The sequence below is a fragment of the Amborella trichopoda genome, chromosome 12 (assembly GCF_054954075.1).
Source record: "Amborella trichopoda isolate Santa Cruz 75 chromosome 12, AtrichopodaSantaCruz75HAP2 v2.0, whole genome shotgun sequence".
In the NCBI taxonomy this organism is placed as follows: Eukaryota; Viridiplantae; Streptophyta; class Magnoliopsida; order Amborellales; family Amborellaceae; genus Amborella; species Amborella trichopoda.
In genome coordinates this window covers 34934687-34961918 of record NC_142347.1, presented here as the reverse complement: position 1 = coordinate 34961918, position 27232 = coordinate 34934687, and the positions used below count along the sequence as shown (strand labels likewise).

The 27232-nt window shown below is 38.3% G+C and overlaps 2 protein-coding genes across 29 annotated transcripts; one reads left to right on the top strand and one right to left on the bottom strand.

The window, feature by feature from the left end:
* Positions 1-136: 136 nt before the first annotated feature.
* Positions 137-8446, top strand: LOC18430882 (BTB/POZ domain-containing protein At3g49900). Of its 4 annotated transcripts, XR_016045276.1 has the most exons (5): positions 137-260; positions 4456-4525; positions 5531-6097; positions 6261-6605; positions 7640-8446. XR_016045276.1 is itself a non-coding variant. In XM_088852813.1 (4 exons), exons 1-4 carry the CDS (start codon positions 154-156, stop codon positions 8213-8215), a joined length of 1284 nt encoding a protein of 427 aa, XP_088708939.1. In that variant the 5' UTR covers positions 137-153; the 3' UTR covers positions 8216-8446. The 4 variants fall into 4 exon arrangements, 3 of the variants coding, with proteins under 3 accessions (XP_088708939.1, XP_020520886.1, XP_088708940.1); XM_088852813.1 differs by lacking the exon at positions 6261-6605 and having other exon boundaries at positions 5567-6097; XM_020665227.2 differs by lacking the exon at positions 6261-6605.
* Positions 2252-25716, bottom strand: LOC18430883 (DNA/RNA polymerases superfamily protein). Of its 25 annotated transcripts, none has more exons than XR_016045268.1 (17): positions 25541-25716; positions 25171-25343; positions 23855-24028; positions 23552-23675; positions 23365-23465; positions 23202-23288; positions 22489-22584; positions 17355-17475; positions 17089-17137; positions 16549-16656; positions 15717-15845; positions 15545-15636; positions 15351-15462; positions 12700-13055; positions 12075-12295; positions 11640-11892; positions 2252-2561 (listed from the first exon to the last, which is right to left on the bottom strand). XR_016045268.1 is itself a non-coding variant. In XM_088852810.1 (15 exons), the coding sequence occupies exons 8-15, from the start codon at positions 22376-22378 to the stop codon at positions 11727-11729; spliced, it is 1257 nt and encodes a 418-aa protein (XP_088708936.1). In that variant the 5' UTR covers positions 22379-22407; positions 22489-22584; positions 23202-23288; positions 23365-23465; positions 23552-23675; positions 23855-24028; positions 25171-25343; positions 25541-25716; the 3' UTR covers positions 11476-11726. The 25 variants fall into 25 exon arrangements, 11 of the variants coding, with proteins under 11 accessions (XP_088708936.1, XP_088708937.1, XP_088708933.1 ...); XR_016045267.1 differs by lacking the exon at positions 2252-2561 and adding an exon at positions 8749-9505; XR_016045272.1 differs by lacking the exons at positions 2252-2561; positions 17089-17137 and adding an exon at positions 8749-9505.
* Positions 25717-27232: the final 1516 nt, after the last annotated feature.

Sequence of the window (27232 nt, the reverse complement as noted above, 5' to 3'; positions counted from 1 at the left end):
AAAGGGCACTCAAAAATTTAAATCCCCAAAAGAGAATACAAAGATAGAGAGTGCATTAATGGCTTTGCACAGGTGCAATGAATGTCTCTCTCTCTCTCTGCATTATATGGAAGTACTTCCACAAGCAGAGAAGGCCATCCTCAAAGAAAGGAAATGGAGGAGAGAAGAGTCCCAATGCAAATGGTGGATGAAGTGGAGCAAGAAATGGATGAAAATAATGATCTCACAACAGGCATAATCAAATCTACTGTCAACACATGGTAATGACTCTATACACCTTCACTTTCCCTCTCTATCACTGTCTCTGTGTGCGTGTGTGTGTGTGTGTGAGAGAGAGAGAATGGCCCAACTGCTAAACCATTGTTCCTTGCCAAAGGGTTTCTTGTCGCTATGGGGGTGAGAGAGTATAGCCCAAGTGCTGATGCATGGCTCATGCATTGGGGTTTCTTGAGTTTAAAATTGAGAGAGACTTGGTTTTATTTAAAAGGATGGGGTTTCTATGAGTCGGCCTACTCATATATACACATGCGGCCCCTTTTAAATTTCTATTTTAGATATGTTTTTTTTTTTATCTAATTTTTTTTTTTCTTTTTTTTTTTTTTTTTTTTTTTTTTATAGATTCATTATCTAGTCACGACGATCATGAATATGCAAATAAAATAAAAAATTTAAACATTAAAAAAAATATTTTTTTGATATTTCTTGGTGCTCTGTAACCTGCAGATGTTTGTGAGTTAACGGGCTCTTGCACCCGCTGACTCACGCAATACTTTTTCTATTAAAGAACATGAGATTGCAGGGAAATTTTGGCATTCGAGTTACTTAGGAAAGAGATGGTGTTGTATGTGAGGCTTTAAAAACAAAGCATGAGTCCCTAAACCTTTATCATGTTTGGTAGCCTGAAGCTCTAATGGAGGTTAGAGAGATGATCATGCTTGACATGTATGTACTATGTATATGAGGCCTTCACATTCAAAACCGATTTCCGGGGAGGTTTTGTAAAAGGTTTTCAATCCGGTTTCACAAGCAATTTCCATTTCTAAAGAGGTTTCCGTTACCCCTTTAGAATAGGGCAAAACTGGAGGTATATTATTAAATGTAGGGATTGTATATAATGATACCATTTATCTCAACTACAAAAGGTTCACAATTACTTACAACTATTTAATGTGAAATTGGATAGCTCAGGTAGGTCATAAAGTTTAAGAAAATAGTTTTTGAACTTTGAGTTTAGTTAACGAAAGAAATGCGGCCACCCAATTTTACATCCAATGGTCAAATTTAATTGTGTCCTACTTGTACCAAAGGTAAATGGTCTCATTGTATACATTGTTTATAAAAATATCTTCTTATTTTAAAAAAATTTAAAAATACGTAAATTTTTCTAATATTATGCCGAGACTTATTTTCCACCACCTTTATTTTTATATGTGCAATGCCACTGCTATGAATCTGTTAGGTCTGTAGTGGCAAGAACTGCCATGGATCTGTTAGATTTGTATCGCTTTCCAATGGTATAGATATAACACATCCACCACGATGGTGCTTAAAACCTACTAAATCCGTTTGCAGATCTTGTACAAGTATCTAAAATGGCAAATTTAGCTACTTTCAAATACAAATAAGGTAAATTTAATATTACGTTTATTCAGACTTCATTTAGCGATAAAAATAAAAATAAAAACAAAATGTTATCAAAACTAGACTAGATTGACTAGCCCAATTGGTTGGACTGCCAGCTAATATTTTAACAAGTCATTTTGTCCAAAGAAAAATTGGAATTTATTTGAAAGCCTGCCAAAACAAATGCGTGACCGATTTAGGTTGGTCGGGCCAACAACTCTTGACCGGATTGATCAATAAAACTAAATTTAGCCAACTTTATTATAATATATTTAATTATTGTCAGAGTTTTTTTCCAATTATTTGGAATCAGCTACACAAATCATGTTTCGTCATTCTGCTCTATCTAAGGCTGTATCATTAGTGAGATCATATGTCCCTATATATTTTCTCAATACTTCCAATCGTATCCTTGTGGGCTTTCTCTTTCCCTTTTCGAGCTATATTTAATATTTTAAAATTATTATCCTTATCTTTCTTTATTATTTTAAAAACCAACCCAACCAGTGGTAGATCGGTAGCTGGTCCAATTATGATCATCCCTGTATGATACTGGTCCAAAAATCCCCACTTTTCCCACCCAAAAAAAAAAGTGTAGGATTTCACTTGAAAAAATAACTTATTCGAATTTAATTGAGACGGGGTCATTTTGTATTAGGTTTGGTAATAGCCAAAATCACCATTCTTATGTTTTTCTCAAAAGATTAAGAATATTACAATAAATTAAAAAATAAGCATTTTTGGGGAGCAATAAAGAAACTCTAGTGATCTCTATATAAGTGGATCAAGGAACACATAATACTCATCCCTTTTGCGTCACCGCTTTGGGATCATCGGAAAGGATCTCGAAGAAAGTAATGGGTCTCCAAGAGAGAGAGACATGGCATCCTAGTTGTGGAAGAAGAATAAATTTTTTGTATTGAGTTTGGAAACAAGGCCTGAAAAACAATGAGCATTATAAGACTTCATAAAGAAGTCAACAAGTTGTACATAAATGATATTGTCCCTGCTAAGTATTTATGTCAAACAAAATGAAAATTTATTGCAATGTTCTTGTTTTGCTCCAGAACTCTAGGTTCTTAGCAATATAAATCATACTTTTGTTATTGTAAAATAAGGGAGTAAAAGTAGAAAGCTCCACGACCAAGTTAGCTTAGAACTAGCAAAGCCAGACAATCTTAGTCATCATTTGAGCCATGGCTCGATACTTGGCTTTAATAATGGACTGGGCAATACATTTTTGTTACTTGCTCTTCCAAAAAAGCACGGAGTCAACAAGAAAAAAATACAAAATCCTATAGTAGACTTCCAATCGGAATTAACACCTCCAAAATTAGAGTTAGTACAAATACAAATCTCAAGAGTAAAAGATGGCAAGAACAAAAGAACATAATCAAGCATGTCTCCAAATGAATAATGCGTAAAGAACTTGTCAAGTGAACAAAATCAGGAGAATGGAAAAATCGACCGACAAGATGAAGAACATAAACAATATTTGGTCAACAAATGGTCAAATAAATGAAATTTCCAAACCGTCAGCCAACGAACTAGAAAAACAATATATGTGGCATATTTGAGTTAGGAAAGCAAATGCCCATAAGACAAACAAGCAACTTCTAGGCCCACACAAAGGAAAGAAAATATATAGGAACGTTATGCATATGGAATCTACCCTTCATCTGGGAGTATGACACCCTGTGTAGGTTTTCTTGGGTCTCTAGGTTTTTTGATGAGCAACAAATTCCCCTCTTTAGGCCACTTTAGGTTAATGCCTAAGATGGGGCTGGCCTAGTTGTCATGAGAATTATTACTCCTTTCCGAAGTCTGACCTCCTTTATTTGTGGCTGTTTCCTAGATCGGGTATCTGTGTCTGATTCCTCCTTGACTACTTGGTTTTCCTGATTTTCTACTATTGCCTCTCACTTTACTTTCCTCCCTTTCACCTTATCCTACCCACTTCACTCTTGCCCAACCTTACAAACCCCACTTTCCAGTCACTGTTTGTACTAACACGCTTCGGGATGCCTCTGGTTCTGGCCATCGAAAGTTGGTTTTGTGTTGCCCCAACCCCAGCTTGTGTACTTATGGTTGAAGGGATGGTGCTTGACAAAAGTGGCGTGAGAAGCCAAGTTTGGGTTAAGGAATTGAAGAGGACGAGAGGACTTTCGAAGTTGTTTTATGTGGTTAGTGAGGATTCTTAAGCAATTGGTGGTTTGGTGGTGTAAGGTCTTCGAGGTTTAAAGTTTTGTTGTGTTTTGGAAATCTTGGTTTTGTCTACTGATTTTTTCTCTATTTCAGCCACTCTCGTTGTATAGGGATTTTGGCTCCTTTGGAACTCTACTCCCTTTATCGTTACCATTAAAAAAAAAAGAAAAAGAAAAGGTAAGACTTTTGAAAGGAACATCATAACAAAGCATCCCACTTAAATTTCGAATTTTCCCAAGAAAGTAAACACCAAATGACAATGGTCGTTCCATTTAAACGCATTTTGGCTCCACATAACTATTTCTGCGAGAATCTTTAGTGAGGAGCAATTAAAAATATTTGCTTTTATCGATATTAGAAAAACTGAATGACAATTTTCAAAGTTTAAAACAATAATAAATCTTAAAAGCAGAACAAATGGAAGTTATGTGTAGAAGTATCATGAAAATTTGGAAACTCACAAATTACTAATATTTTATCCAGACTTTATAAAGTTTGAATTTAATATTTCTTCTCTTAAATTTCCTTTTTTGTTACTTTTAAATTGATGGTCCTTTATTTCAGTTTCACTATTTAGTTTCTTGAAATTTACTTCCATCCTAATCCTTGGTGTTCCTTTCTTAACAGGCGAAGGGTTACCACACATCGCACTGATGTCACGGTTCGAGTCAAGAACCGAACATTTATCCTTCACAGTGTAATTAGAGATCGATGCCTATGCTATTTATTTACTTTAATATGCCAAAAAGAATGGAACTAAATTGAACAGTCTTGAATCTAAAATTTCATAGGCCAATAAACCCATCCAACTTCCAAGATCTTGAATCTGAAAAAAGAATGGAATTTAAAATTTAAAATAGATTATGTTAAAAAAACTAAATTGAACCGTCTAAAAAGAAAATTTTAATTATTCTCTTTTCATTTATAAAAATGAGGTGCATTGTGCTGGCCATAATGGGCCAGGGTCATGCCTATAGATAACGGGCGAGGCTGGGCCCACCCACTTGCAGCCTGAAGTTCGTTGATGAAACCTGAATCGGCCTCGAGCAATTTGGTTGAGAGAATAACCTATATTTTTCATGAGATTCGATTTTGCAAGCCATTTTGCAGATATCCCACGTTTGATATTGTATACCATATATTTAGGGACATCTGAACCTTACATTTAAGCTAAGGATGGTCATGGATAATGGTGCCATTACAAGTAAGGGCAGTATCCCTGGTTATCAGCTTGGTTTTTTTTCTTGTAGCAGTCCCTTTCGAAAATGGACAGTGTAGTTTCTATATGATATGGTACAATTATCATTTCATAAACTGTTATGAGTGTGATTGAGCAGCCCAAAAGCATGGGCTCGCCTAGAGGAAGTGGTAATGGATGCATATGAGTTCCGAGTGAACGGGTATTCTAACATGGAATGAGGAAAAAGGAATTTGACTACAAAAACCTTAATTGATTCATTGTGTCTTGGAAACGAACTTGATGCCATAACTTTTTCTAGATAAACAATTTACAAGATTTTCTGGACTGAACCAGAACTCAAAATAAGTTCCTTATGCTTTAGCTGTTTTGAAGGAAAAACACTTTGGAACAGCAATAAAATTTATAGTTTCAAAGAATCACTAAGACTTTAGAATATTTAGCACCTCATAACAGCTTATCTATTTCTATTTTTAAGTTTTTCCATTTTTTATCCTCTCACAGCGTCCACTCACATCACGAAGCGGTTACTTTAAACAGCGTCTTCAAGAGTCCAATGACATAAACTTAGATGACACCAATATCACTGCTGAAACATTTGACATGGTTGCCAAATTTTGCTATGGCTCCGATGCCATCTTCACCCCAGAGAACATAGCACCTCTAAGATGTGCTGCCGGGATCCTGGAGATGACAGAGGAATATGAAGTCCAAAACCTCCTTAGGAGAAGCGAGGTTTACTTCACACAAGCGGTGGCCGAAAACAAGGAAGCTGCTGAGGTTATCCTGTACAAGTCATTGGCAATGCTTCCTGAGTCAGAGACTCAAGCATTCCTAGTTAGCAGGTGCATAGAAGCTTTGCTAATTCCTAGAGAGATCCGATGGGTATATCACAGGAAAAGAGAGGACATGAAAGAATATCCAATGGAGCCTTGGGTGGTGTCTGCCAGGTGGGTGGCAGACATGGTTAAGTTGCCATTGGACATGTTCAGGGGGATCATGGTATCTGTGCAGAGGTGTATGAGCGGGAGCCATGATGGAGTTTATCGACTCATTGATGCTTATCTTGAGGTAACTTCTCTTCCTTTTGTTTGGGTAGTTCCATGGTAGGATTCGAAATTGATACCTAGTATTGCAATGTCTCACTAGTTTAGCCAAAACCTAAATCCTATCTCGGGTTATGTTTGTTTCAAGCTGCGCAATTAAACACGGTCCCGTTTTGTGAAATATGTAGGACCTTGATCTGCATTTTCTATGGCCTGCCATCGATGCTAGAGATGGCTTCTAACTCCACATGATGGACAAAACGCTAGACCTTTGATGGAGTTATGGATCACCTCCACCATCTGCAATAGGCCACTGATGGAGGTCATAGTTTTACATGTTTCATGTAGGATCAGGTCCCATAGGATCACTTTCCTTCATAATCATTGCCTTCGGTGGGGAAGTTGGCATGAGACCTTGGACGCAATGCAGCCATTGTAGCCTGTAATTACCAAAAAGGAAAATGTCCCAACCAAGGTTCGGAAAAGAGAAATAATGGACGGTACAATGAGGGGGCCATATCTGCTTCACAGAGGTAATAACCATTATATTCGGAACATTGGCCTAAAACCAGAAAAAAGAAAACGGAAAGGATAAGGTATCCGAAATTTGGCAAAAATAAGGTAAAATATTAAAATTAATGTATGTTTTTAGGAAGGAAATCATATCAGTTATTATGTTTTGTATTTGATGCCAGTTATTACAATATTAGTGCCGCTTTTGTGTGTAAATCCCAAACCGCCGTTCTATTCAATGCACCTGTTCCCCTTAGACACTGTAGCAAATGGGATCCATTACCAGTAACTCGGCTGTTGTTCTATCAAAGAACAGCCATGTTTGGACCTGGGTCCTTGCTCCTAACCATTTCAGCCAAGAGGCCAACTAACTTAAAAGAGAATATCATCCTTTTCGGAATGACGGAACAAACTGATCTCGTTCTTGTCCACCATTAGATGGAGGGAAGGGAAGCATATCTATAATTTCAGGGTTGGAATGTCATTCCAACTGATCAGCACCCAGGACTTAAACCTTTCCACTCCATAAATTCTTAAAGACTTAAAACAAAAGTGTCAATACACCTGAAACGGACTACAACCTTACAATCCACAGGAGGGATAATTGTACTACCTCATGATTGTGCCTAATCAACAGATGCAACGGAGGGCAGTGTGTTTACACAATCTTAAGGTCTCGCCTCCCATCAACCCCCTTGACATCACAGGCCTATTATACCATTAGTGATCTCACTTTTGCATGAGAAAACCAAAGAAAAGGTCTCGGATTTTTCTCATTTAGGAGGGTAAGAAGACATTTTAGAGCCAAGAATTTAAGCTGCAAAGTTAGAGAAAACCCAACAAATTTGCTACAATAACGGTTTATTTAAGTCAAAGAAATCTCGTTATTTTTTTTTTGGGGGCTGAATCAGTGTACAAATCTCGTTACTTGGCTAGAAAAGTTAAAAAGGCTTAATAGATTTGCTCGAAAAATACTTGAATCAAGTGGAAAAATTTAAATGTATGGCCACTAAAGGGGAAAACAGCCAATAATTTACCAAAATAATTCTTGCAGGAACATGCAGAAATGACATTAGATGAGAAGAGCCAGCTCACTGGACTCCTCAACTGTAACTTCCTTTCAACAGAAGCACTTGTTCACACTGTAAAAAACCCGAAAATGCCGTTACGCTTCGTAATCCAGGCCTTGTTTGCGAAGCAAGTGAAGAACAGACAGCTAACTGGACCAAATGCTATGATTTTTTGTCAGCAAAGCTCAACACTCGGTGAGATATTAAAACGAGACACTGCCTTACGAGAAGCAAATCATCTTAAGGTATCTATGGACAATACATTCTCGAGGATTGAAAGCTTAGAGAGGGACCTCTTTGGGTTGAAGAAGGAACTTGAGGAGGCAAAGAGAGAAGATTTAGCTTCTGGAAAATCAGTAAGTTTTCGAGTTGTGGAGGAAGAACTGAATAGCTTTTCTAGGGAGAAGAGAGAGAAGGAGAGCTTTGGACGAGGTATGATGAGAAAGTTGAAGAAGGCTTTTGCGAAAACTGCTTCAGAAAATGCGAGGGAGGATGTAAAAGAAGGCGGGATTGGTGAATTCAAGCAGTTCTTTCACCACCGGAACCAATCTTCCACATAAACTGCTACCGGGGCAAAAGACATCCCTCATCTATGGATACTGGGCACCTCAGTCATATCTTCTTCTCCCAGAATAAGATTTTTTTTTTTTTTATCTTTTCATTTGAAAATTTTCCTACAAGTGTTTTACTGAGTGTTTTCTAAATAGAACAAAGAGATGTCACCTTCTCTTGATCACACATTCAAATTCCATACTCATCAAAAGATCCTAGAACGCATTGGCAGTCAAAAATCTGTATCTATCTCATCTTATGAGATTATTAAACTACTACCATTTCATTTCTCAGCAAAATTAATGTTTTAAAAAATACAAGTACTTTCCACGTGTTCATTTACTACTTGCATTTTGTTAAGTGATATAAGACAGAAAAAAAGTACATGTTTTTGTTTTGGAAATGCGTCTAGCCATCAAGTAGTACTTTTGTCCTTTTCCATGCCCATCACTTCCATGATATGGCTTTCAGTTACCTGAGTAGGATTCTTGATAACAGGAAACTTATTCACCTAATACATAGCCAAAGTAGGCCAGTAATACTAACAACCTATAAGGAGTGCTGTCCAACTATCATCAAGAAAGTACAATCACCATAGTAAGCAATAAATGTGCCAGGTGCAACACAACATTTGTATGACCCATATCTAAAATGTAGACATGTTATAACATGCCTATGTTCTTTAACTAGTAGCTAGGAACTAGGATATCACAATTCTCTGCAACAGAAATCGTGATCGAAACATGCTGCAAGAACCAAGTGCTCTATTTGGATGCATTAAGTCACCAAAGAATCAAAAGGGCCATTGAAACATGCTACAAGAACCAAGTGCACTATTTGGATGCATTAATTCACCAAAGAAAGCAATGAATGTCTTCTGCTATGAGTTTCGCAAAAGCTTAGGCTCAGTTTGGACTTCTTGGTAGTCATATCCAACAAATATCTTTAGGTACCTTATGAACAATCTTGAACCAAGTGCACCATCGCTTGAACCAAGTGCACCATCTGGATGCATTTAGTCGCCAAAGAAGGCAATGAATGTCTTATGGCATGAGTTTAGCAAAAGCTTAGACCTGGTTTGGGCTTCTTCGCAGTCTTATCCAACAAATATCGTTAGATAACTTCATGAGCAATCTTGAAAAAATGTAGTCTTAAACTGTCATACCCGTGAAGATAATCCACTTTGTCAAGGATAGGGGGAAAAAATGGTGTTTCTTTTGTAGCCACGAGGGCTTTCAACAGTGTCTTGCCAGAAACATCTCTACAGCCTAAAAGTCACGCTTCTGAGGTCTTAATCCCTAGAATCCATGAGAAATATATATGAACATTGTTGGACAAAATTTTAAGTAAAATCAAGTTCATTGAAGGCTCAGGCCTATCAAGTGACATAACACAAAGGGAGAAATAATAAAATAAAAAATAATTGCATATTTTTCTATTTTGATTCATCATAAAGAGTCGCAAGGATATCCAAACACTTGAGAGATTACTAATTTAGATGACAAGTACACTTTCTATAAATTTCAAGCATCCTATTTAACCAGGTGATAGAAACTCTGTGGCCCCTAAGCAAGAACTAAAGTACCCCCAAAGACGATTCATCAAAGAAGTACTACTTGTTTTGAATCAATAGTTTTGACATGTGGCTGAATGGGCCATTTTAAATCAATATAGAGCAAATCGTTTGGTTGCCAAATAAGTAATCTTGAATACCATTTTGACAGACAACCCTAAAATCGAAGAAGAAATTTGGAACTTTACAAATTCCTATCACTACAGCGGTGAGAGGCAAATTCCTATCACTACAGTGGTGAGAGGCAAATTCCTATCACTACAGTGGTGAGAGGAACCCATTGAAAGGGAAAAGAATAAACTCAATATATCCAAGAAGAGGATTGTATATAGTACACTACAAAACAATAGGCAATGCATTTTTGACCTTTGAACAAATAACAAAAACTAAATGAGGTGCAATGTCAAAAGAGCCGTAGAAACCCTAGATGCCACAGACAGGCTCCAAGATCATCTTAGAACCTAAGTAGCGAATATCTGAATGAGAAAAAGGCTTCAGTTAAGATTCCATCGAGAAAGATGTGGCCAAATTATAAAGATTACCGTAAGTGTAGTTAAATTCAAACAAAGCATAACTTCCCCAAGACATGAAATACACATTGTACAAGATTAACAGAAACAACACTAGGACCCTGGCAGCAAACCTTGCATGCAAATGCCACATAAATAGAGAGAGATCAAAGGACCCAACTCTTCAATGTATCGAACTATTTGCTACAACACTTATTGTTTCTGACAATTCATGAATTTTGATCCTTTCCACAGCGTTAGGAACGAAGTGCACTCTTTGATATCAACCAAAGAGGAAAAAACAACACCTTTGATCATGATATTGACAGAGAGAGAATGTTATTTCCGATGACAAAAGCAAACAATGGAAAAGAGTCCATAGTCTTCAATCAGGCAACAATAGCCAATAAATAGTTTAGCCAGCAATTTGTGCCCAACATTTTAGGAAACGTAGATGTGGCTTCAATAGACAATAAGATGAGGGAAAGTAGACTTGGGTGTTAAGAGGTGTGATTTCGCTCCAATAGAAGGCCCTAAAAAGGCAAGAGAAAGGCCCAGAAGGACATGGATAGAAACAGTGAGAAAAGATATACGAACTTACGGTCTTTCTGAGGGTATGGCACTTTGATAGAGAAGAATGGCGGAACAAGATTATATAACCAACCCCAAATAGTTGAGATAAGGATCTAATGACGATGATGATATAGATAGAGCATATTTAGATAAAGTGCAAAAGGAATCAAGGCCTGCAAAACTATTATCCGAGATAAAATGTAGCCAACATAGATTCTTAAAATCTATTGTTTCTTTATTGTTTTCTAATAAATGATAACTAAGGGACACAGTTTTGGTGAATTAGTCGACTCATCTATTTACATGCAACCCCTCCAAAATCCATCATAGAGATGGACTTGGATCCAAATTTTAGGGTGATAATCTAAACCAAATCTGAAAACATAAATAAATAAATTTTAAAGTTGGTATTTTTTTTTTCTTGTTTTGCACCACTCATTTTAGTTTTTGATAGAGGCACCTTTCTTTTTTGAAACTGGTAAAGGCACCTTTCTTTGCAATCCATCTTAAAAACGGACTTTTGATGCATCAGTGCATGCAGCTCAATAAGTCCCCTGATACATCATAATACTTTTCCAATAATTAAATTACAAATGACTAGTGTTAGAGAAAATTTTCTTGGAACAACTCCAAATACTCTTTAAGAACAACTAAGGTTACAACAACAAACACAAGACTGTACATGGAATCCAAATAAATATCACACAAAAGAAAAGAATGCAACTCAATTTATATGCATTGTAACAAATAAGAGATTATACTACATGTATTGTTTACCTCTAGTAAAAGAGGGTTGTGATAGATAGGGAAGCCTACGTAAAACTTTGCCACATTTTTTCATGAAGCTTGAAGGCCGAACAAAATTTACTTAGCCGACCCCAAATAGGTGTGATGAGGCTCGGATGATGATGATAATGATTGTTTGCCTCTGGTGAAGAATACATCAATAGGAAGATACCTTCCATCTCCCTTACAATGCTTTGACTTCTTCCGCATACTTTCTCTCACTCCACGTGGCTGATACATGAGCCTGGTTACATAGCAGATCAGAGATTCAGATAAAAGCAAAATAACCTTATGCTTGAATAATCTTTAATGAGCACATGAGAGAGAGAGAGAGAGAGAGAGAGAGAGAGAGAGAGAGAGAGAGAGGGAGGGTGGGGGGTGGGGAAGGGAGGGAGGGAGAGAAGGGGGGTGTGTGGACGTTAGGACCTCTTCTTTTGAATGGTTTTCTCTGGAAAGTGTCCAGATTCCTCCCTTTGGATCATTGCGGCTAGATGGTAATCGGAGTGTTCTTGCCTCTCCTCAAGGAAATCAGGGGGCAATTCAACACCACACAATGAACATCTATAATCATCAATCCAGCAAAAAGGCTCCTCAATGAAAAGGCTGGTCATGCTATTTGATTCTGATTGATTGGTGGATTCCAAGTGCTGCATGAAATATTAAGATCCAATTGTTCAGTTCCAATTAAGAAAAACTCAAATCACAACCAGATATCCAAAGAAGTTTCCAAATCATTTAAGAAGTCAGGCTTTAACTCAGTTAGTTGGGAATCTTAAATACAGAATAACTGAAGAAGAAAAAGAAGAAAACACTAATTTATTCAGATCTGATAAAGCAAATATAGAAAGATATACAGGTAAAGAGAAAATATAGAGAAATCTACTCCATTAAGGTCCAACTGTAGACAATAGTTTTACTTCATAAACTCCTTAAAAAAATTTAAATATCTCGAAGATTAATCTCGTAAAGACCATCTTTATATGCAAAGAGGTTACAAGAGCTCAGAGCCACACAAGTTAATAAGTAGTCAAAGTTAGAGATGACTGTGAACCTGGTCCGAAGAACTCTCGTTTCTCTCTATTTTGAAGTTGTCCAGCAAGCCATCTCCATAATGTTCCAACTCGTGTAGGTGATTGAAATCAGGCAGGTCTCCAGAACTGCGAATGTTCCCTGGTTCACTATGAAGAGTTGCATTTGAGAGGCAGCTTCCATGGTCATCTACAAAACTATCATTAAGAACATTAGCATTGAGCTCATGGCAACCAATCACTGCATTGATATTTTCCCTATTCGAACCCAGAGTCATTGAAGAAGAAGAATCTACTGAATTGAATATTTCTTCGAGAGTTCTTTGGATAGGTACACCACGTCCAATTCTATCATCATTGAACTGGGACATACGCAGGCCTGACAAAAATCACATTGAATCAGATATTGCAATACATGGACCGTAAACTTCAAATCAATCAGGTCTGAGAGAACATTTCCAAGCAGGAACTTCTATTTGATCAACCCAGCCAGGCAATTATAAAAATTCTTTTGTAGCCCTTCCATAATAGCAATGCAAAAACAAAATCAATGTCCACTGCAGAGGGACTCCAAAGCTTGCTCTGGACTCCAAATGAGGTAACATGGATCTTAGTCAAAGAATCACTCTCCCCAATTTGTATCAGTCGAAGGCATAAATTTAGCACTAGTAAAGGAAGAAAAAAAGGGAATGTCACTTCAGAAAAGTAGGTTCAGTTTCTCAACAAATGATATCAACAATGATATTCCTTTATTTTCTAGGTTAGGAGATGATGAATGGAAGATAGGAACTGGAGGTAGACATCCTGTCACCAAAATGTCATGTGATTTTTAACATGTTATCCACAAAATAAGGTTTTGGGCAGGCTCCAATGTGGTATAAAATTTGTAAATAGACCTTCTAAATAATCAAAACATTGTCTTTCCTTTAAAAATTAAGTCTTTCTTAGGAACAGTAGTTGCATAGACCTACAGAATGGGTATTTATGTTGCATGGACATGACTAGTGTGTCAGTGTCTGACATGGGCACAGAGTGTTAGATTCCTTGTGCCATGAAAGAAGATGATTCGGTGAAACGGCTAAATTATGAAGAGAACCAAATGTGATAATGTTTTACTAATATTCCCTTTCATGGAGTAGCAGGAAATAACCAATTATACCGTAATTGGCTGAATCATTAGATAGTTTCAAGGTTCTATAGACATTGTCAAAGTTCACGTGTCTATTCGAACAAAAAGGACGATCAGGTCTAAAAACTGATGTAATTAATGGTTCGTAAAGACGGAGAATCCAGAAGAAACTATTCCAGTATGTGTCTCAAGAAGTGTCTGATACGGATATGGTGCCCAAATAAAAGAATCCATGTAAAATAGGGTATTGGGCGTATAGAATGCTAAAGGGAAACCTTGGAAGATTGAGGCCTTCTAGTTTTTGTGATTACCATCGTGCAGTTTTCTTAAGAATAATAAGGGAATCCTAAATACAAATGGCCTCTGGATGGAGCTACACATTGTGGTGAAACACACAAACCTAGTATATGTTTATCACTACTCTTAATCTTTACGTTATTCAGTAAATGTGCTTTGATCGACACATTGCAACTAATTAAAGAGCAGGAGCTTATTTAAAATTGTCTAATTTATGAGTAGTAGTATCAGAGGTTTTAGATTTGACAATGTAAGTAGGTTAGTTTATAGGTGAATGGTGATGGTGGGAGGTCAACAGCAAGCAACCAATGAAAATGGGCAAACTTCACCATGGACAATACTATCAGCCTAAACTTTTTGGGATCAGCAGGCAACATATTTGCAGTCTGATATATCTCAAGTGATTTCTTTAAATTGTCTAGCAAAGCATCCAATGTGATTATGAAGCAATGAAGACAATCTTTGAAAGGCAAAAAAAAACAAAGCTGAAGAGTCTAATTGGTTTAATGACACTGCCACTTTTTGACAATGTTCACTTCTGCCATTGAGCCCCAATGAGTATGCCATATTCTAGGTTAATGCTGGTAGCCCTATCCACTTTTCATATTATCTGTGCACCAACACATCCAAAACCTCCACTTGCTTTAAGCAACAGCAAAAACAGTGAACTGTAGTAAACCCCTGATCAAAGGCATAAGACTCTACTCAATGGAGCTAATAGTCTGGGCCCCGACCATAACTCCAAGTATTACAAACTGTAGAGCCAAAACATACACAAAGAGTACGATCATACACTATGAAAGTCAGGATGTTCGAAAATGGCACCATTGAGATGCCTGTTATTCAAATGAGGATAGGTTTAACCAAAGAAAAAGAAAAAGAAAAGGTAAAAACTTCTCCATGAATAAGAAAAAATAAAACAGCCAAGTTAAAATTTAAATCAGCAAAGTTTATCCAAATGAATCATCTCGCATAGGAAGATACAGCTCCAACAAACGTCGACTATTTACCAACATGTAGATCCCCTCACATGGTATCCTTCAAGATCCATAACCATTTAAACTGCCATAAGAGAAAATTAAAAATAAAATAAAATGACAACAGTATCGCACTTGAATATTTTGGAGGAATGATCAGGTATCATGCCATTTATAGTGACTAGAACAGACAAACTTGCGCAACATTTCTTTCCCAACATAGAAAATCAATTCTTTACAACAAGAATTCTGGACCCGATATGGATCATACCAATTAACCTCAGGGAACCAGGAAGCTCTGCCTTCAACAACTTGGAAGCATGACATAAGATGTCTTCCTTTGAATTAACATACCGCTGCAAAGAAACTGCTCTAGTTCGAACCTGCAGATTTGCCAATGTATGCGAGGAAAGTGAGAAAACATAGTGAATCCAAGGGCATGGATGCAAAGTAAATCTAGAGGACCTCAAAGGTTGAAGTCTTTATTTTGAGGGTCAATGTCCGCCCATAAAGGTCATCCTTCTTCATGTCATTTGATAATGTTTCCGCAATATCTTCTGAAATAAGAAGCTTATAAGATATGATCTCAAACAAAATAGAAAAGGGGCAAATACTAGAAACAGAAAAATGTGATTACCCAATTTATGGAAAAGCAGTGTCTCATCGCTAGTAGCTGAAAATGTCCGTTCACTGCTCATACTCTTCCGGGGCACATACTGAGGGGTTCCTGTTTTTCCTAAACCCAGCCCCACAGAGAGGAAAAAATCTGGCAACAAAACATTTAAGTGCTTTCTTAATTGAAAAAGCAAGAATACCAGAAAGTTTCGGAAATATGCAAGAATGGGACTTGATAAAAACATAAACCACTGTTGCAGCAATTCATAGAATCACGATGAACAAAATATTACAATAAATGAATCAACTAGGATTGTTTACCAATAGAAGTATCATTCCGTCATTAGAAAAGGATAGTCAGGCAAAAAGTTGGACAATAAGGCTGGACTTTATTGATATGTGACACTTAATGCAAGGTAGAAATGCAAATGTAGTTCTTCCAAAGTAACAAAAAGCCATCACGATAAAGAAACATCTCACGATAAACACATGCATAGAGTCCCTTCCTCGTCCCTCACAAGCATGCACATGCACGCAATGCTCTAAAGACCAGCAACTGAATTGTGAGGGATACCTCACCCATGGCTTTGGAGTGTGCTTCAAGGCACATTACCAAAAGGGTTGTGCCTTGAGGCCAAATCTTTTGCATTAAGATAAGGACCACCTTAACACATTCCTTGCAAAGCAATTAACTAATTTTGGTAACTCTCATTTGCAAAAGATGATCTTATTTGCACGTATATACAAGTAAATTCTTAAATTTCAAACAAGCAGTCATTTTACCATGGTCAATGGATATTTGGTGCAGATTCTAGAGGGATAGATTTGATAGAAAGAGGAGGTCGGATGATTACCTCCTATTCAATGGCTTCTGTAGCAAAGAATTGACTGCAAAGAGCAGAGTGCCACAGAAAGGGAAGCACATGGAAGGTGCATGGAATTGTGAGTTTTTCAGGGAATGCCTATGTCAGAAAAATGTAGATGATTTGATTAGTGTGGGAATGGAAATCTTTGGATGCCTCATCTATTAATCAATAAAACATTTTACTAATGAAAGAAGACGGCTTCCCTACGAGGAAACTTCAAGAGAACAAGGCCCCCAGTGGATGTCAAATTTTTTCCTGGAGTTGTCACACTAACGTGATGCTCTTGAGCAGAGAAGCAGCATTTATAACCTCAACCACAGGTTTATTGCACTGATCGTGCATGTACTAACATCAAAACTGAAATGAGTGTTTTCTCCAAGGAAAATAATCAATTGAACCCCAACCAAATGGTTTATCTTCCCAGTTGCTGATTTTGTTTATAAAGATTTTTTTCGAGGAATTGATGCATAAAAGAAATGCAGAAATTCATGTCAGAGGTCAAGATCAGGGGAATCACAGGTAACTCACACTAGGAGCAATTGAATAAATGCATATCTTGATCCTAGCTTTTTACACCCTGATACAGTAAAACCATAGAGCATTCAATAGAGCCCAGAACTACCTTTTACTTATCCAATATTCCAATCTCAGTAACCAGCTAATCAAACACTATAAAGGCATGAATCCTGCATTCTTCTATGTAAGCTTGAGCATTATTTTCACATATACGTAGTTCTACTGCACCTTATAAACTTTAGATAGGGCATGAGAATATCAAAACAATATATACAAACCTGCAGAACATTGAGGAAACAGCGCATAAATATAGCCACGCTTTTGCTGCAACTCCTCACAAGTAGTGATTCCAAGAACATTCTTCAGAATTTGTTCAGTCACCTTCCCAATACCACCAATCTGTTGTATCATGGAAATTCTTTATAGCTTATATGTGATAACACAAAACAATTCCCGCTATACTTAGTTACATCATTCAAATTCAAAGTTATCACGAAGTATACTCTCTTTCCAAGATTTTGGCAGATATAGTGGATAGTTGAACTCTAAATGATGTTCAGAAATGTGCATGTTTTTCCAGTACTTTATTGCATGCAGCCGGTCTTTTATGTTGATCAACCAATGTATTAAACAACCACATAGAGTGTAGTGCCACACTCCATAAACATAGGAACTTATGCTTCCAAACCAATCATGTAACATATTAACTATAATTAGTTGATTCTTGGAAGAAAGAAGGACCATGAATATCCAGCACTAACAGCCTTTCACCCTTATCTATAAAAGAGATCATAGAATACAAGAAAACGGCAAGCCAATCAGGCACCACGATGGCAGTGGAACCAGAGAAAGGCTCAGGCTAAGTTATTATGGTACATGCACATATGGGTATGCATGTGGCCTCTTCGTCAACCATCCCAAGGTTCTCTATCCCCCAACCTTCCACCTCACCATTGGCCAGCCCCCACACTCCCTCTCCCCTTTAGTGGACTCTAAGTTTGTGGACAACATGGAAAACAAATAGGGGGACATACTCCAAGTTCTGAAGATTATGAGTTTCGACTGCGACGGTCACAAGGAGGCCATCGAAGCCTTTGTCTCTACAGATGCCAGGACCAAACTCAAGGTCAATGCCAAAGCACAGAGTGGGCTCGCCAAGCTCACTTTTGGTATAAATTACAGCAGACCCGACCATTCTGACCCCCCAGCCCTCCCTGTCCCTTGACCTCATCTCAACCCCAGCGCTCGCCTAGACGAGCCTCTGCTTCCACTCCCAGTCCATGAAACTCCTAGTTTGGAATATCAGGGGACTTGGCGACCCCTTAAAACGTTGCAATGTTCAAGATCTCTCAGCTCAACTCTCCCCTGCAGTGCTTGCCACGATAGAGACCAAGTTGCCTCTCCCCCTCATCAGACCAGTATGGGGTTCTTGTACCTGCCAGTGGGAGGGCATTGGAAGCACGAAGTGCTTCCAGGGGCATCTAGGTCATCTGCGATCCCACCCTCAACTCCCTCTCTTCCTCTCATGTGGGAGATTTTACTGTGACCATTCTTAAGAATCTCTGACAACTCGCTGTGGAAATTTACCACAGCTTACGGTCCCAACTCAAACACTTTAAGGCCATTTTTTAGAAAAGAACTTGATTTCCTAGCTTCACATCCCCCTCCCATCTCGTGCATAGGACGTGCCGAAGTGGTCACACGAGAGGAACTCGCGTTCTAGAATAACCTCACAAATGATGGATTTCTCAGACTTTATGGCAAGAAACCAGCTACTCGACATTCCCCTGTAGGGGAATGAATTCACATGGTCCAGCCATTCAATAGAACCTACCCTTTCCAAAATTGGTAGATTCCTCACCTCCCTTGAATGGGATGTGAGCTTCCCTGGTTCCCACTCCTTCAACTTGCTGAAACCTACCTTTGACCATCGACCCATTCCCCTGGACTTCTCTCTGGCCCCTTGTGACCCAAAACCCTTCCGTTTCGGAATTGCCCGGCTAGAGGAGCCAAACATTTCAAACCTTATCCCCTCTTGATGGAATTCCTATTCTTACCAGGTTCAAGGATGGGATGGCTTTGACCTAAAACAAAAACTACAACTCCTCAAAGCTAACCTCAAAGAATGGGCTAAACATCTTCACCTAGAAGGAATCTCTCCTCCATTCAATCAACCTTTTGGACTCCACCAAAGAGAACCGCACGCTCACCACTTGTGAGAGGAACCTTAGAGCTCCTCCGCAAAGAAGAAATCTAATGGTCATAAAGATCTAGGGTTAATGGGCTCAAATATGGAGACTACAACACTGCCTTTTTCCATAAGACTGCAAATTGCAGGAGGAGAGACAACACTGTCTCCCAACTTAAAGGGGAAACAGCACCCTAGACCAAGCCTTTATAGGCTACTTCTCTCTTCCAGGCGCACTCAGGTCCTAGACCCACCTTGGCTAGTTTGAATTTCTAATCCCCCCCAAAAAGGCCGCATGGTTAGAACATCCCTTCTCTGAAGAAGAAATCGTTAGGGCGGTTAGAAACCTTGGCCATGACCATGCCCCTGGACTCGTCGGGTTCCCCATCTTGTTATTCAAATCCTTCAGGGATGTACTCAAACCAGATCTTTTAGCCTTCTTCAATGAATTCCACACTCTAGGGGTACCATCCACAAGGCTATGAATGCCACATTCATTGCCCTCATTCCCAATATTTGTGGGGAAGAAGAACTCAAAGAGTTCCGCCCAATTAGCCTCATATACTCTACACATAAAATCCTATCCAATGTTCCCACCAAGCTAAGGGAGGTACTTAGTTGGGTCATTTCCCCATCTCAGGGTTCATTCTTTAAGGACCTCCAAATTCTCGATGGGCGCCTTGGTGGCTCACAAATGCATCCACTATAGACATCTCCCCAAGAATGTTGGGGTAGTCATAAAGCTCGATTGGGAAAGGCTCATGACAATGAAGATTGGGAAATTCTCGATGCTACTTTACTCATAATGGACTTCGGCCAAAACTGGAGGGCTTGGATGCGAGGGTGCATTTCCTATCCCTTCTCCATCCTAATAAACGGTTGACCCAGAGGCTTTTTCCCCTCTTTCAGGGGTCTGAGGCAGGGAGACTCCCCAATCATCTATCTTATTTCCAATAGTTGCTGAGGTCTTCAGTAGATCCATCTCAGGCCTATATAACCATGGCTTGCTAAAGGGCTTCAAAACAGGCAACAATGGACCTAAAATCCCCAATCTCCAATAGGCAAACGACACCTTCATGCAACACCTCTCTCCACCAGACAAACACACTGCTTTGTTCCTTAAATGCTTTGAAATGGCCATTGGTGTCAGAGTAGATATGGACAAACTAAAATCATAGGACCTGCGGTTGATCCTCTTGTGATTGACCATTTTGCCAGTTGATGGGGTTGCAAAGTAGACTGTTACGTGGAGGGGTTGCTTCCTCTCCTCAGCCAGTCGGGTCACTCTCATCAAGGCCACCTTGTCCAACATCCGCATTTTTCAGAAGTCCCTCTTCCACATACCCTCTTCAGTGGTAGCTCGACTTGAACAGCTAATGAGGAATTTTCTCTGGGCTGGAGAAGGACATAAGTTCCTTCTCATTTCCTGGGCTAAAGTTTGTTCTCCCAAATCTCAGGGAGGGCTAGGCATCCGCTCTCTTACAGCTAACAACTTGGCCTCCTTAGGAAATGGTGGTGGCGCTTTGCCACCCAATTGAACCACCTTTGGCAATATGTGGTTAGAAACAAATACCACTGCAGAAACTCAGAGTGGCTCCCTAGGGAAAGAGCCAACAACAACGCCTCAGGTATTTCGAGACCAATCATCCAAAGCCTTAACCCATTTAAGGCTAACATTTGCTTCAGACCCCGAGAGGGAAATAGGGTCCTCTTCTGGAATGACCTATGGATAGGCCACTCCCCTCTCAAGGAGAGATTTCCCAATCTCTTCCTCCTAGCTAGGGACCCTCTGGCATCAGTTGGATAGGTGTTTGAACTCACAAATTCCGCTAGAGTGTGGAATCCCAACTTCAGAAGGCCTTAGATGGATGAAGAGGTCCCAAACTTCCTAACCCTCGCCTCCCTCCTTAACTCTATCTTTCTCCCACTCTCTGGGCCAGACAAGCTGATCTGGTCGCCGTCCCCCATCGGGACCTTCTCGGTTTCCTTTTTCTATAGAGCCATCCAAAATGCCAGCACCCCTTCTCAATAAGCTACATCCATTGTAGCCAAAGCTTGGGAGGAAATCCTCCCCCCTCCCAAATTCAAGTTTTCAGCTGGATTACAATAGCCGAAAGGGCCCTCAAAATCAACCAGCTTCAACAAAGAGGAATCCTGATTGCTAACAGATGTGCCATGAGCTCCTCAGAAGAAAAGACTAATGCTCACTTGTTCCTGCATTGTGAGGTCGCCACCTCATTATGGGGCTATTCCCTACAGTTGTTTAACTGCCCTTGGGTTATGCCTCAATCCATTCCTCATCTCTTTTAGACCAGCCATGGCATAAGTTGAGTACACTCCTCTGGAGGGCAGCTGTGGGAGCAATAGTTCAAATCTAATGGATGGAAAGAAATTCCAGAATTTTCAGGGCGAAAGGTCCTCGATCGAGTTAATCCGAGTCCCTCATAATCTCATGGCCGTAAAACAACAAACGCTTATCCCACTTCTCTTACTCAGAATTTTACCAAGACTGCCCCGCTTGTCTTTGCCTTAGGCCCCACCATAGGCCTTGCACCTCCATTTGGAGGTCACCAGAGAAAGGCTAGACCAAGTAAAATTTTGACAGTTGCTCCTTAGGCAACCCAAGTCCTCCGGGCATCGGAGGCCTCTTTCGAGACTCATATGACACCATCCTCTTCTGTTATTGCGGTCTATTGGCCATGCCGATTCTAATACGGCAAAGGCATTACCCTACTTGAAGGCTTCTGAAATTTTAACCCAACCTGGAACACTAAACCGGTTGTTGAGGGGAACTCTAGAAATGTTCTCTCGTGGGCCTCTAGCCTCACCTTGTCCCTGGAGACTGGAGAACATATCCAACGAAATCTTTCACATTTGTAGGGTGGCTAATGTGGCAGCCGACTCTCTCACTAGGGAGGGTGCCTCACAGATGAAAGCATCCTAGGGGAACCTATTTTGCTACTTATTGTGATCGCAACCCCCGACTTTTTGAATACTTGTATTCACAGATCCAAATGTATAGCATTTTTTGAGAAACCTTAGGGGGATTGATACCTTTTCTTGGACCGCTAGGGGTTTTTGTATTGGGCATCCGTCTTGTGGGTCCCTTAGCATACTCTTTGCAATTCTACCCTTTCTTTTCCCTTAGCCAAAAAACAGTTAACAGTTTCAAAAAAAATATTAGAAACTAAACATGACTCGAATACCAAGCAGTAAAGGATTACCTTGCGTATTGGAAGAGATGATATAAATGTCATGACAGCCATCCGATCATTTTGAAGAACAAACTGTCCATTAGGTTTATTGATATCTGAGCACACCTGAAATACAAGAGGTAAGGGTAATTGGACTGTACCTGCACATACGTTACAAATCTTGGCACACAAAATACATAGGATAGAAGGCAAAATGATTAAAGTCACAACAGCGAACTCTCATAAAGGAAAGTAATACGTCTAAGAGACATTATGATACACAAAATTTACATAGAAAGACCCTGTTTGAACATCTCGATTTTTCAAGTTAGGGATAAAAAAACCTTAAGATTGCCCCAAAATAATGGCTTTCCAGTTTGGCAGACCACTATTCATATGTACTTGTTCAGGTAACAAACCCCGACTTATTCGTCACAAGCAACAACAGACTATATATATATATATATATATAGTTATTTGCCAAAAAACAAGGACAATGCCAGGGCCATCTATATGGAAATGATTGCCTATTTTGACGAATACTGTTAGAGGCAGTTAAAGATAAGACTGGGATGGGGTTGTGACGTCCAAACAGGGCCAACATGTCCACATATGAGGCTAATGCATTCAAGTTTATAGAATTAAAAATCCCCCAAATTATTATCCTTTTTTTTATATATGTAATTATTCTCCATGTTCACCATAATGGTAGTATTTCACACAAACAAGGTAGCTAATATAACCTTTGCAAGCAAGCGATTTGGTGCCACCCCAGCACTGCATGTGAGACCTGTCTCCTTGTAAACCCCATCACAAAGCTCCTCAGCAACCTTGAAAATAAATAAATAAATGAAAATGTTAAAGCAAGAATCTATAGTTTCAAAATAACCAAATTCTCTAACTTACTTCTCTGCCATCCATGCCCTGTTCTTTACAAATCACGGTGACATCAAGGTATGCTTCATCCAAACTAGTTGCAATGAAATGAGGATCATATCTCTGGAAAACTACAGAAACAAACACCATATTTAAGTATAAAGAGGACTTTTGATTCCTTGAGTCCCAGAAAATAAAGGTCAAGATCTGAAATAACCTTTTCTTGCTAAGTCGCTATAAAATTGATACTTCTTGAAATCGGGAGGAACAAAAGACAACTCTGGGCACAATTTCCGAGCAATAAAACCAGGCATTGCAGCTCGAACCCCAAATCTCCGAGCCTAAGAAAAAATGCACATTGACCCATCAATGATTTTGTCACATATCAAAGTATAGTAGGCAACTATCATATTTTCAAGGCTTCCTCTCAATCACTTTAGGCAAGCCAATTAAAGAGCCATACAAATGCAGTAGCAATCCCACTATTGTTATTTATAGATAAACAGCAGAGATCACTCACCTCATAATTAGCCGTGCAGATCATAGACATACTACCAACTGCCAATGGCTTCCCCCTTAAGGAGGGATTTTCTAGCATCTCAACGGCTGCATAGAAAGCATCCATATCAACATGCATCCAAATCCTTGATAGGTTACGAGTAGCTTCCAACTCCAAAACTCTTTTGTCAGCAATCTATGATTCCACAGTACTAGTTAGACATCATTAAATGTACAAAAAACACCCATCGTCCACTATATCAGGGGAAGGATCAAAACATCTAGCCATTCTAACAGAAGCAAAACATCCAATTCTTCGTCCAATTGACTCAAATTGCCTCATTGAGCCACAAACGATGAGAAGGACTTATGAGATGCTCATCAGATTCTACACAGGTTAAACTTAACAGTCATATACCCAATATTAAGCGCTAGCCTATTTCACAAAATATTAGTCGAGAGAGAAGTTTAGTCAATCAGATGAAGATAGCATCTTTAATGAATACATGACCAGCAAGGCACTCCCCTACAAGAATAAAAATCACCGGCAATTATGGTCAATTCAATGGGTTTCATTATGGTCAGTTCAAATGGGTTTTATTTGAGCTAGTAAATAATTATTTGATTAAAAATGGATACTATTGAATTGTGCTTCTTATTGCCTTTATGAAATTTGAAGCACCAAATTCTCGACACAAAACAAATGCAAGAAAGTTTATTCTTTCTAAAAATTTCAAGGGGTCCATTCAATAGTATTTCAAGGAGTGGCTCCAAGAAATATTACACAAATGAGCAACATAAAATCCATTTAACCATCTTATCATTTTCAAAGACATAACATATCAAATTTTTGATCCATTGAAGATATTGCTGGTCCCAAGCTCAATGAGAAAGGAGAAGGGTTGAGTTAGACTAGTAGCCAGAGGAAATCTTTCACCCCACGCCTACCAAATCCCTTGAAGACATGCTATCATGCAAGCCCAGCCATAGCCCTAGTTAAAAACTTGATAATAATTATAGAACATTAGCAGGAGACAAGAGGGCCTTGGTTTGATAAACTATATTAACAAGTAATTTAAGCATGGCATTCAATTCAAGTAATCTAAATCCTGTGAGCTACCAATATATATTCCACTTGTATTATTTACATATCAACTAAAAATAAAAAAAATGGGAGGCAAAAAGGATTATGATGAATCAAAGAAATGGCTTTCACGGCAAATTAGATAGAGATCAACAATAACCCAATATCGAACTTCTATAAGTAGAAATCAAATGAAAACCATTAATAGCTAAGATATTGAGACTTTTGAATAACGTAAAATTCATGAATTATACCTTTTCAAAATGTGACAGTTCATCCTTTGTCAGATTTTCACAATGAGAACGCATACTATCCACTCTTTGCTGAATAGAAGCCTCCTTTCTTTTCTCATTTTCAAAATATTTTGATCCTTTGCTCATCTCATAGACTATCTTTTGCACTCTCTCCTTATCAACTCCATCCATCCCTATAAATTTTAAACGCAAACTTCTTAAATTTATAAAATTTACCAAAAAAAAAACGACAAAAATAATACAAGAAGCAGGAAAAGCCTAGGTTTATGAGACAATTCTGATAAAACCCTAGACTAGAGTACCCAAGCGACCAGAAAAAGCCTTCGCTGAAAATTGCTCAAGTGCAGAGGTAATCGAGGAGAAAAATTACCAGCTTTTGCATTGGTGTAGACTGTGTTGTATGATTGCCATGGCCGATCTTGTTCCTCCCCTTTTGCCTCCATTTCTGCCATTTCTTCAATAAACCGAACTAATCAGCCATGAATAAGCCCTCAAAGGAAAGAATGGCGCGTTTGAATGAACCACAAATGATCATCGGGCTTCCGCGGAAAGTTTGCTTATTTTGCCGCCTTTTTGTATGTGGGTTTAGTTTGTAGGCTCAGGTCCTAAACAATCAAATTAAGGCGCACCTTAAGATAGTGTCAAATGATGTTATTTCAATACTAAAAATTTTTGTAATAATGTGAAAATCTATTTTTATATCTAATTATAAAATTTAAAAGCTTTAAAACTAGTGTAGATTGAGCAGATCTATGAATACTTAAACATATTGATAATTGATGATCCAAAAAATGTATTAAAGAATGCAATGCACATTCATATACCTTGATGTCAAGATGATTGATTTGAGGATTTTTGAGGATTGAAACAGCCTCTTCTAGTGAATTTTTTTAATACGCCTTAATTTGATTGTTTAAGGCCTCACCTTTATATAAACTTTTTCTTTTATACAAGTTAGGCCCCCTCTTAATTTTGTGGGAAAAGATTGAAAAAGGCCCAAGTCTAGTGGGAACAAAGATAAGCCTCACCTCAAAACTTACATAATGTATTTCTAGCAATAGAAAACTATCAAATCGATCATCTTGAACATAATCATTATGATTGCAAAAAATAATGGATTTCAAGCTCTAAAAATAATGTATATTGTAACTAATTATCTAAACCGTTCATTTTAAGTGTTCACAAATCTACAAGATTTGAACCTTTTTTGCACTTCAATTTCCACTGCCGATGTTGGAAATTAATTTTAGAGTCATCATAAAGATTTATGATGCCTAGAGTATTTTTAAGACAAGGTTCTAAGGTGAGGCATCACTTTCTTTACGTAAAGCCTAGCTCTTTTATCCAGTAGATGTAGTCTTGGCATCGGAGCTTGAAAATCCATGTTCAATCCTAATTATAGAACTTAAAATTTTAAAACTAATACAGATTGAAAAGATCTATAAATCATTAAAATTCTTGAAAATAGATGGTTCAGATAATTTGTTGCAATATATACTACTTTTAAGATTTGAAATTCATTTTTCTTTATATCCATATAATCTCAAGGTTAAAATGGGCCATTAGAAGGTTTTTTAAAGTCAGAGCACTCTTTTATAGTAGATTTTTGAGGTGCACCTTACTTCTATAATGTAAGGGTGACCTTATACAATGTTTTTCCTTTTCTTTAAGTGTGCGGTTAGCATGAGGCCCTAGTTAAAAATAGGTAAAAATGGACCTCAAAATCAAGCTGTGTTCCTGAAAATTTAATTGTTGTCCCATTATAAAATTCGAACCTCCAAAGTTGGTCCATGTCTAAACACTTAAAAGGAAAAGGTTTATATAAAGTGTCAACCTTGTACAAATAAGGTGAACCTAAAAACCCATTGGAGAAGTTGTTTTAATGCTAGAAAACGTACAAATTGATAATCTTGAGATTGAGTTTTATGGATATAAAAAATAAAAAATAAAAAAAAAAAGATTCAAATCGAAAATAATTCATCTTTTAACACATTATCTAGAGTGTCCATTAACACATTATCTAGAGTGTCCATATTCAAAATGATCTTTCTAGTATTGATTT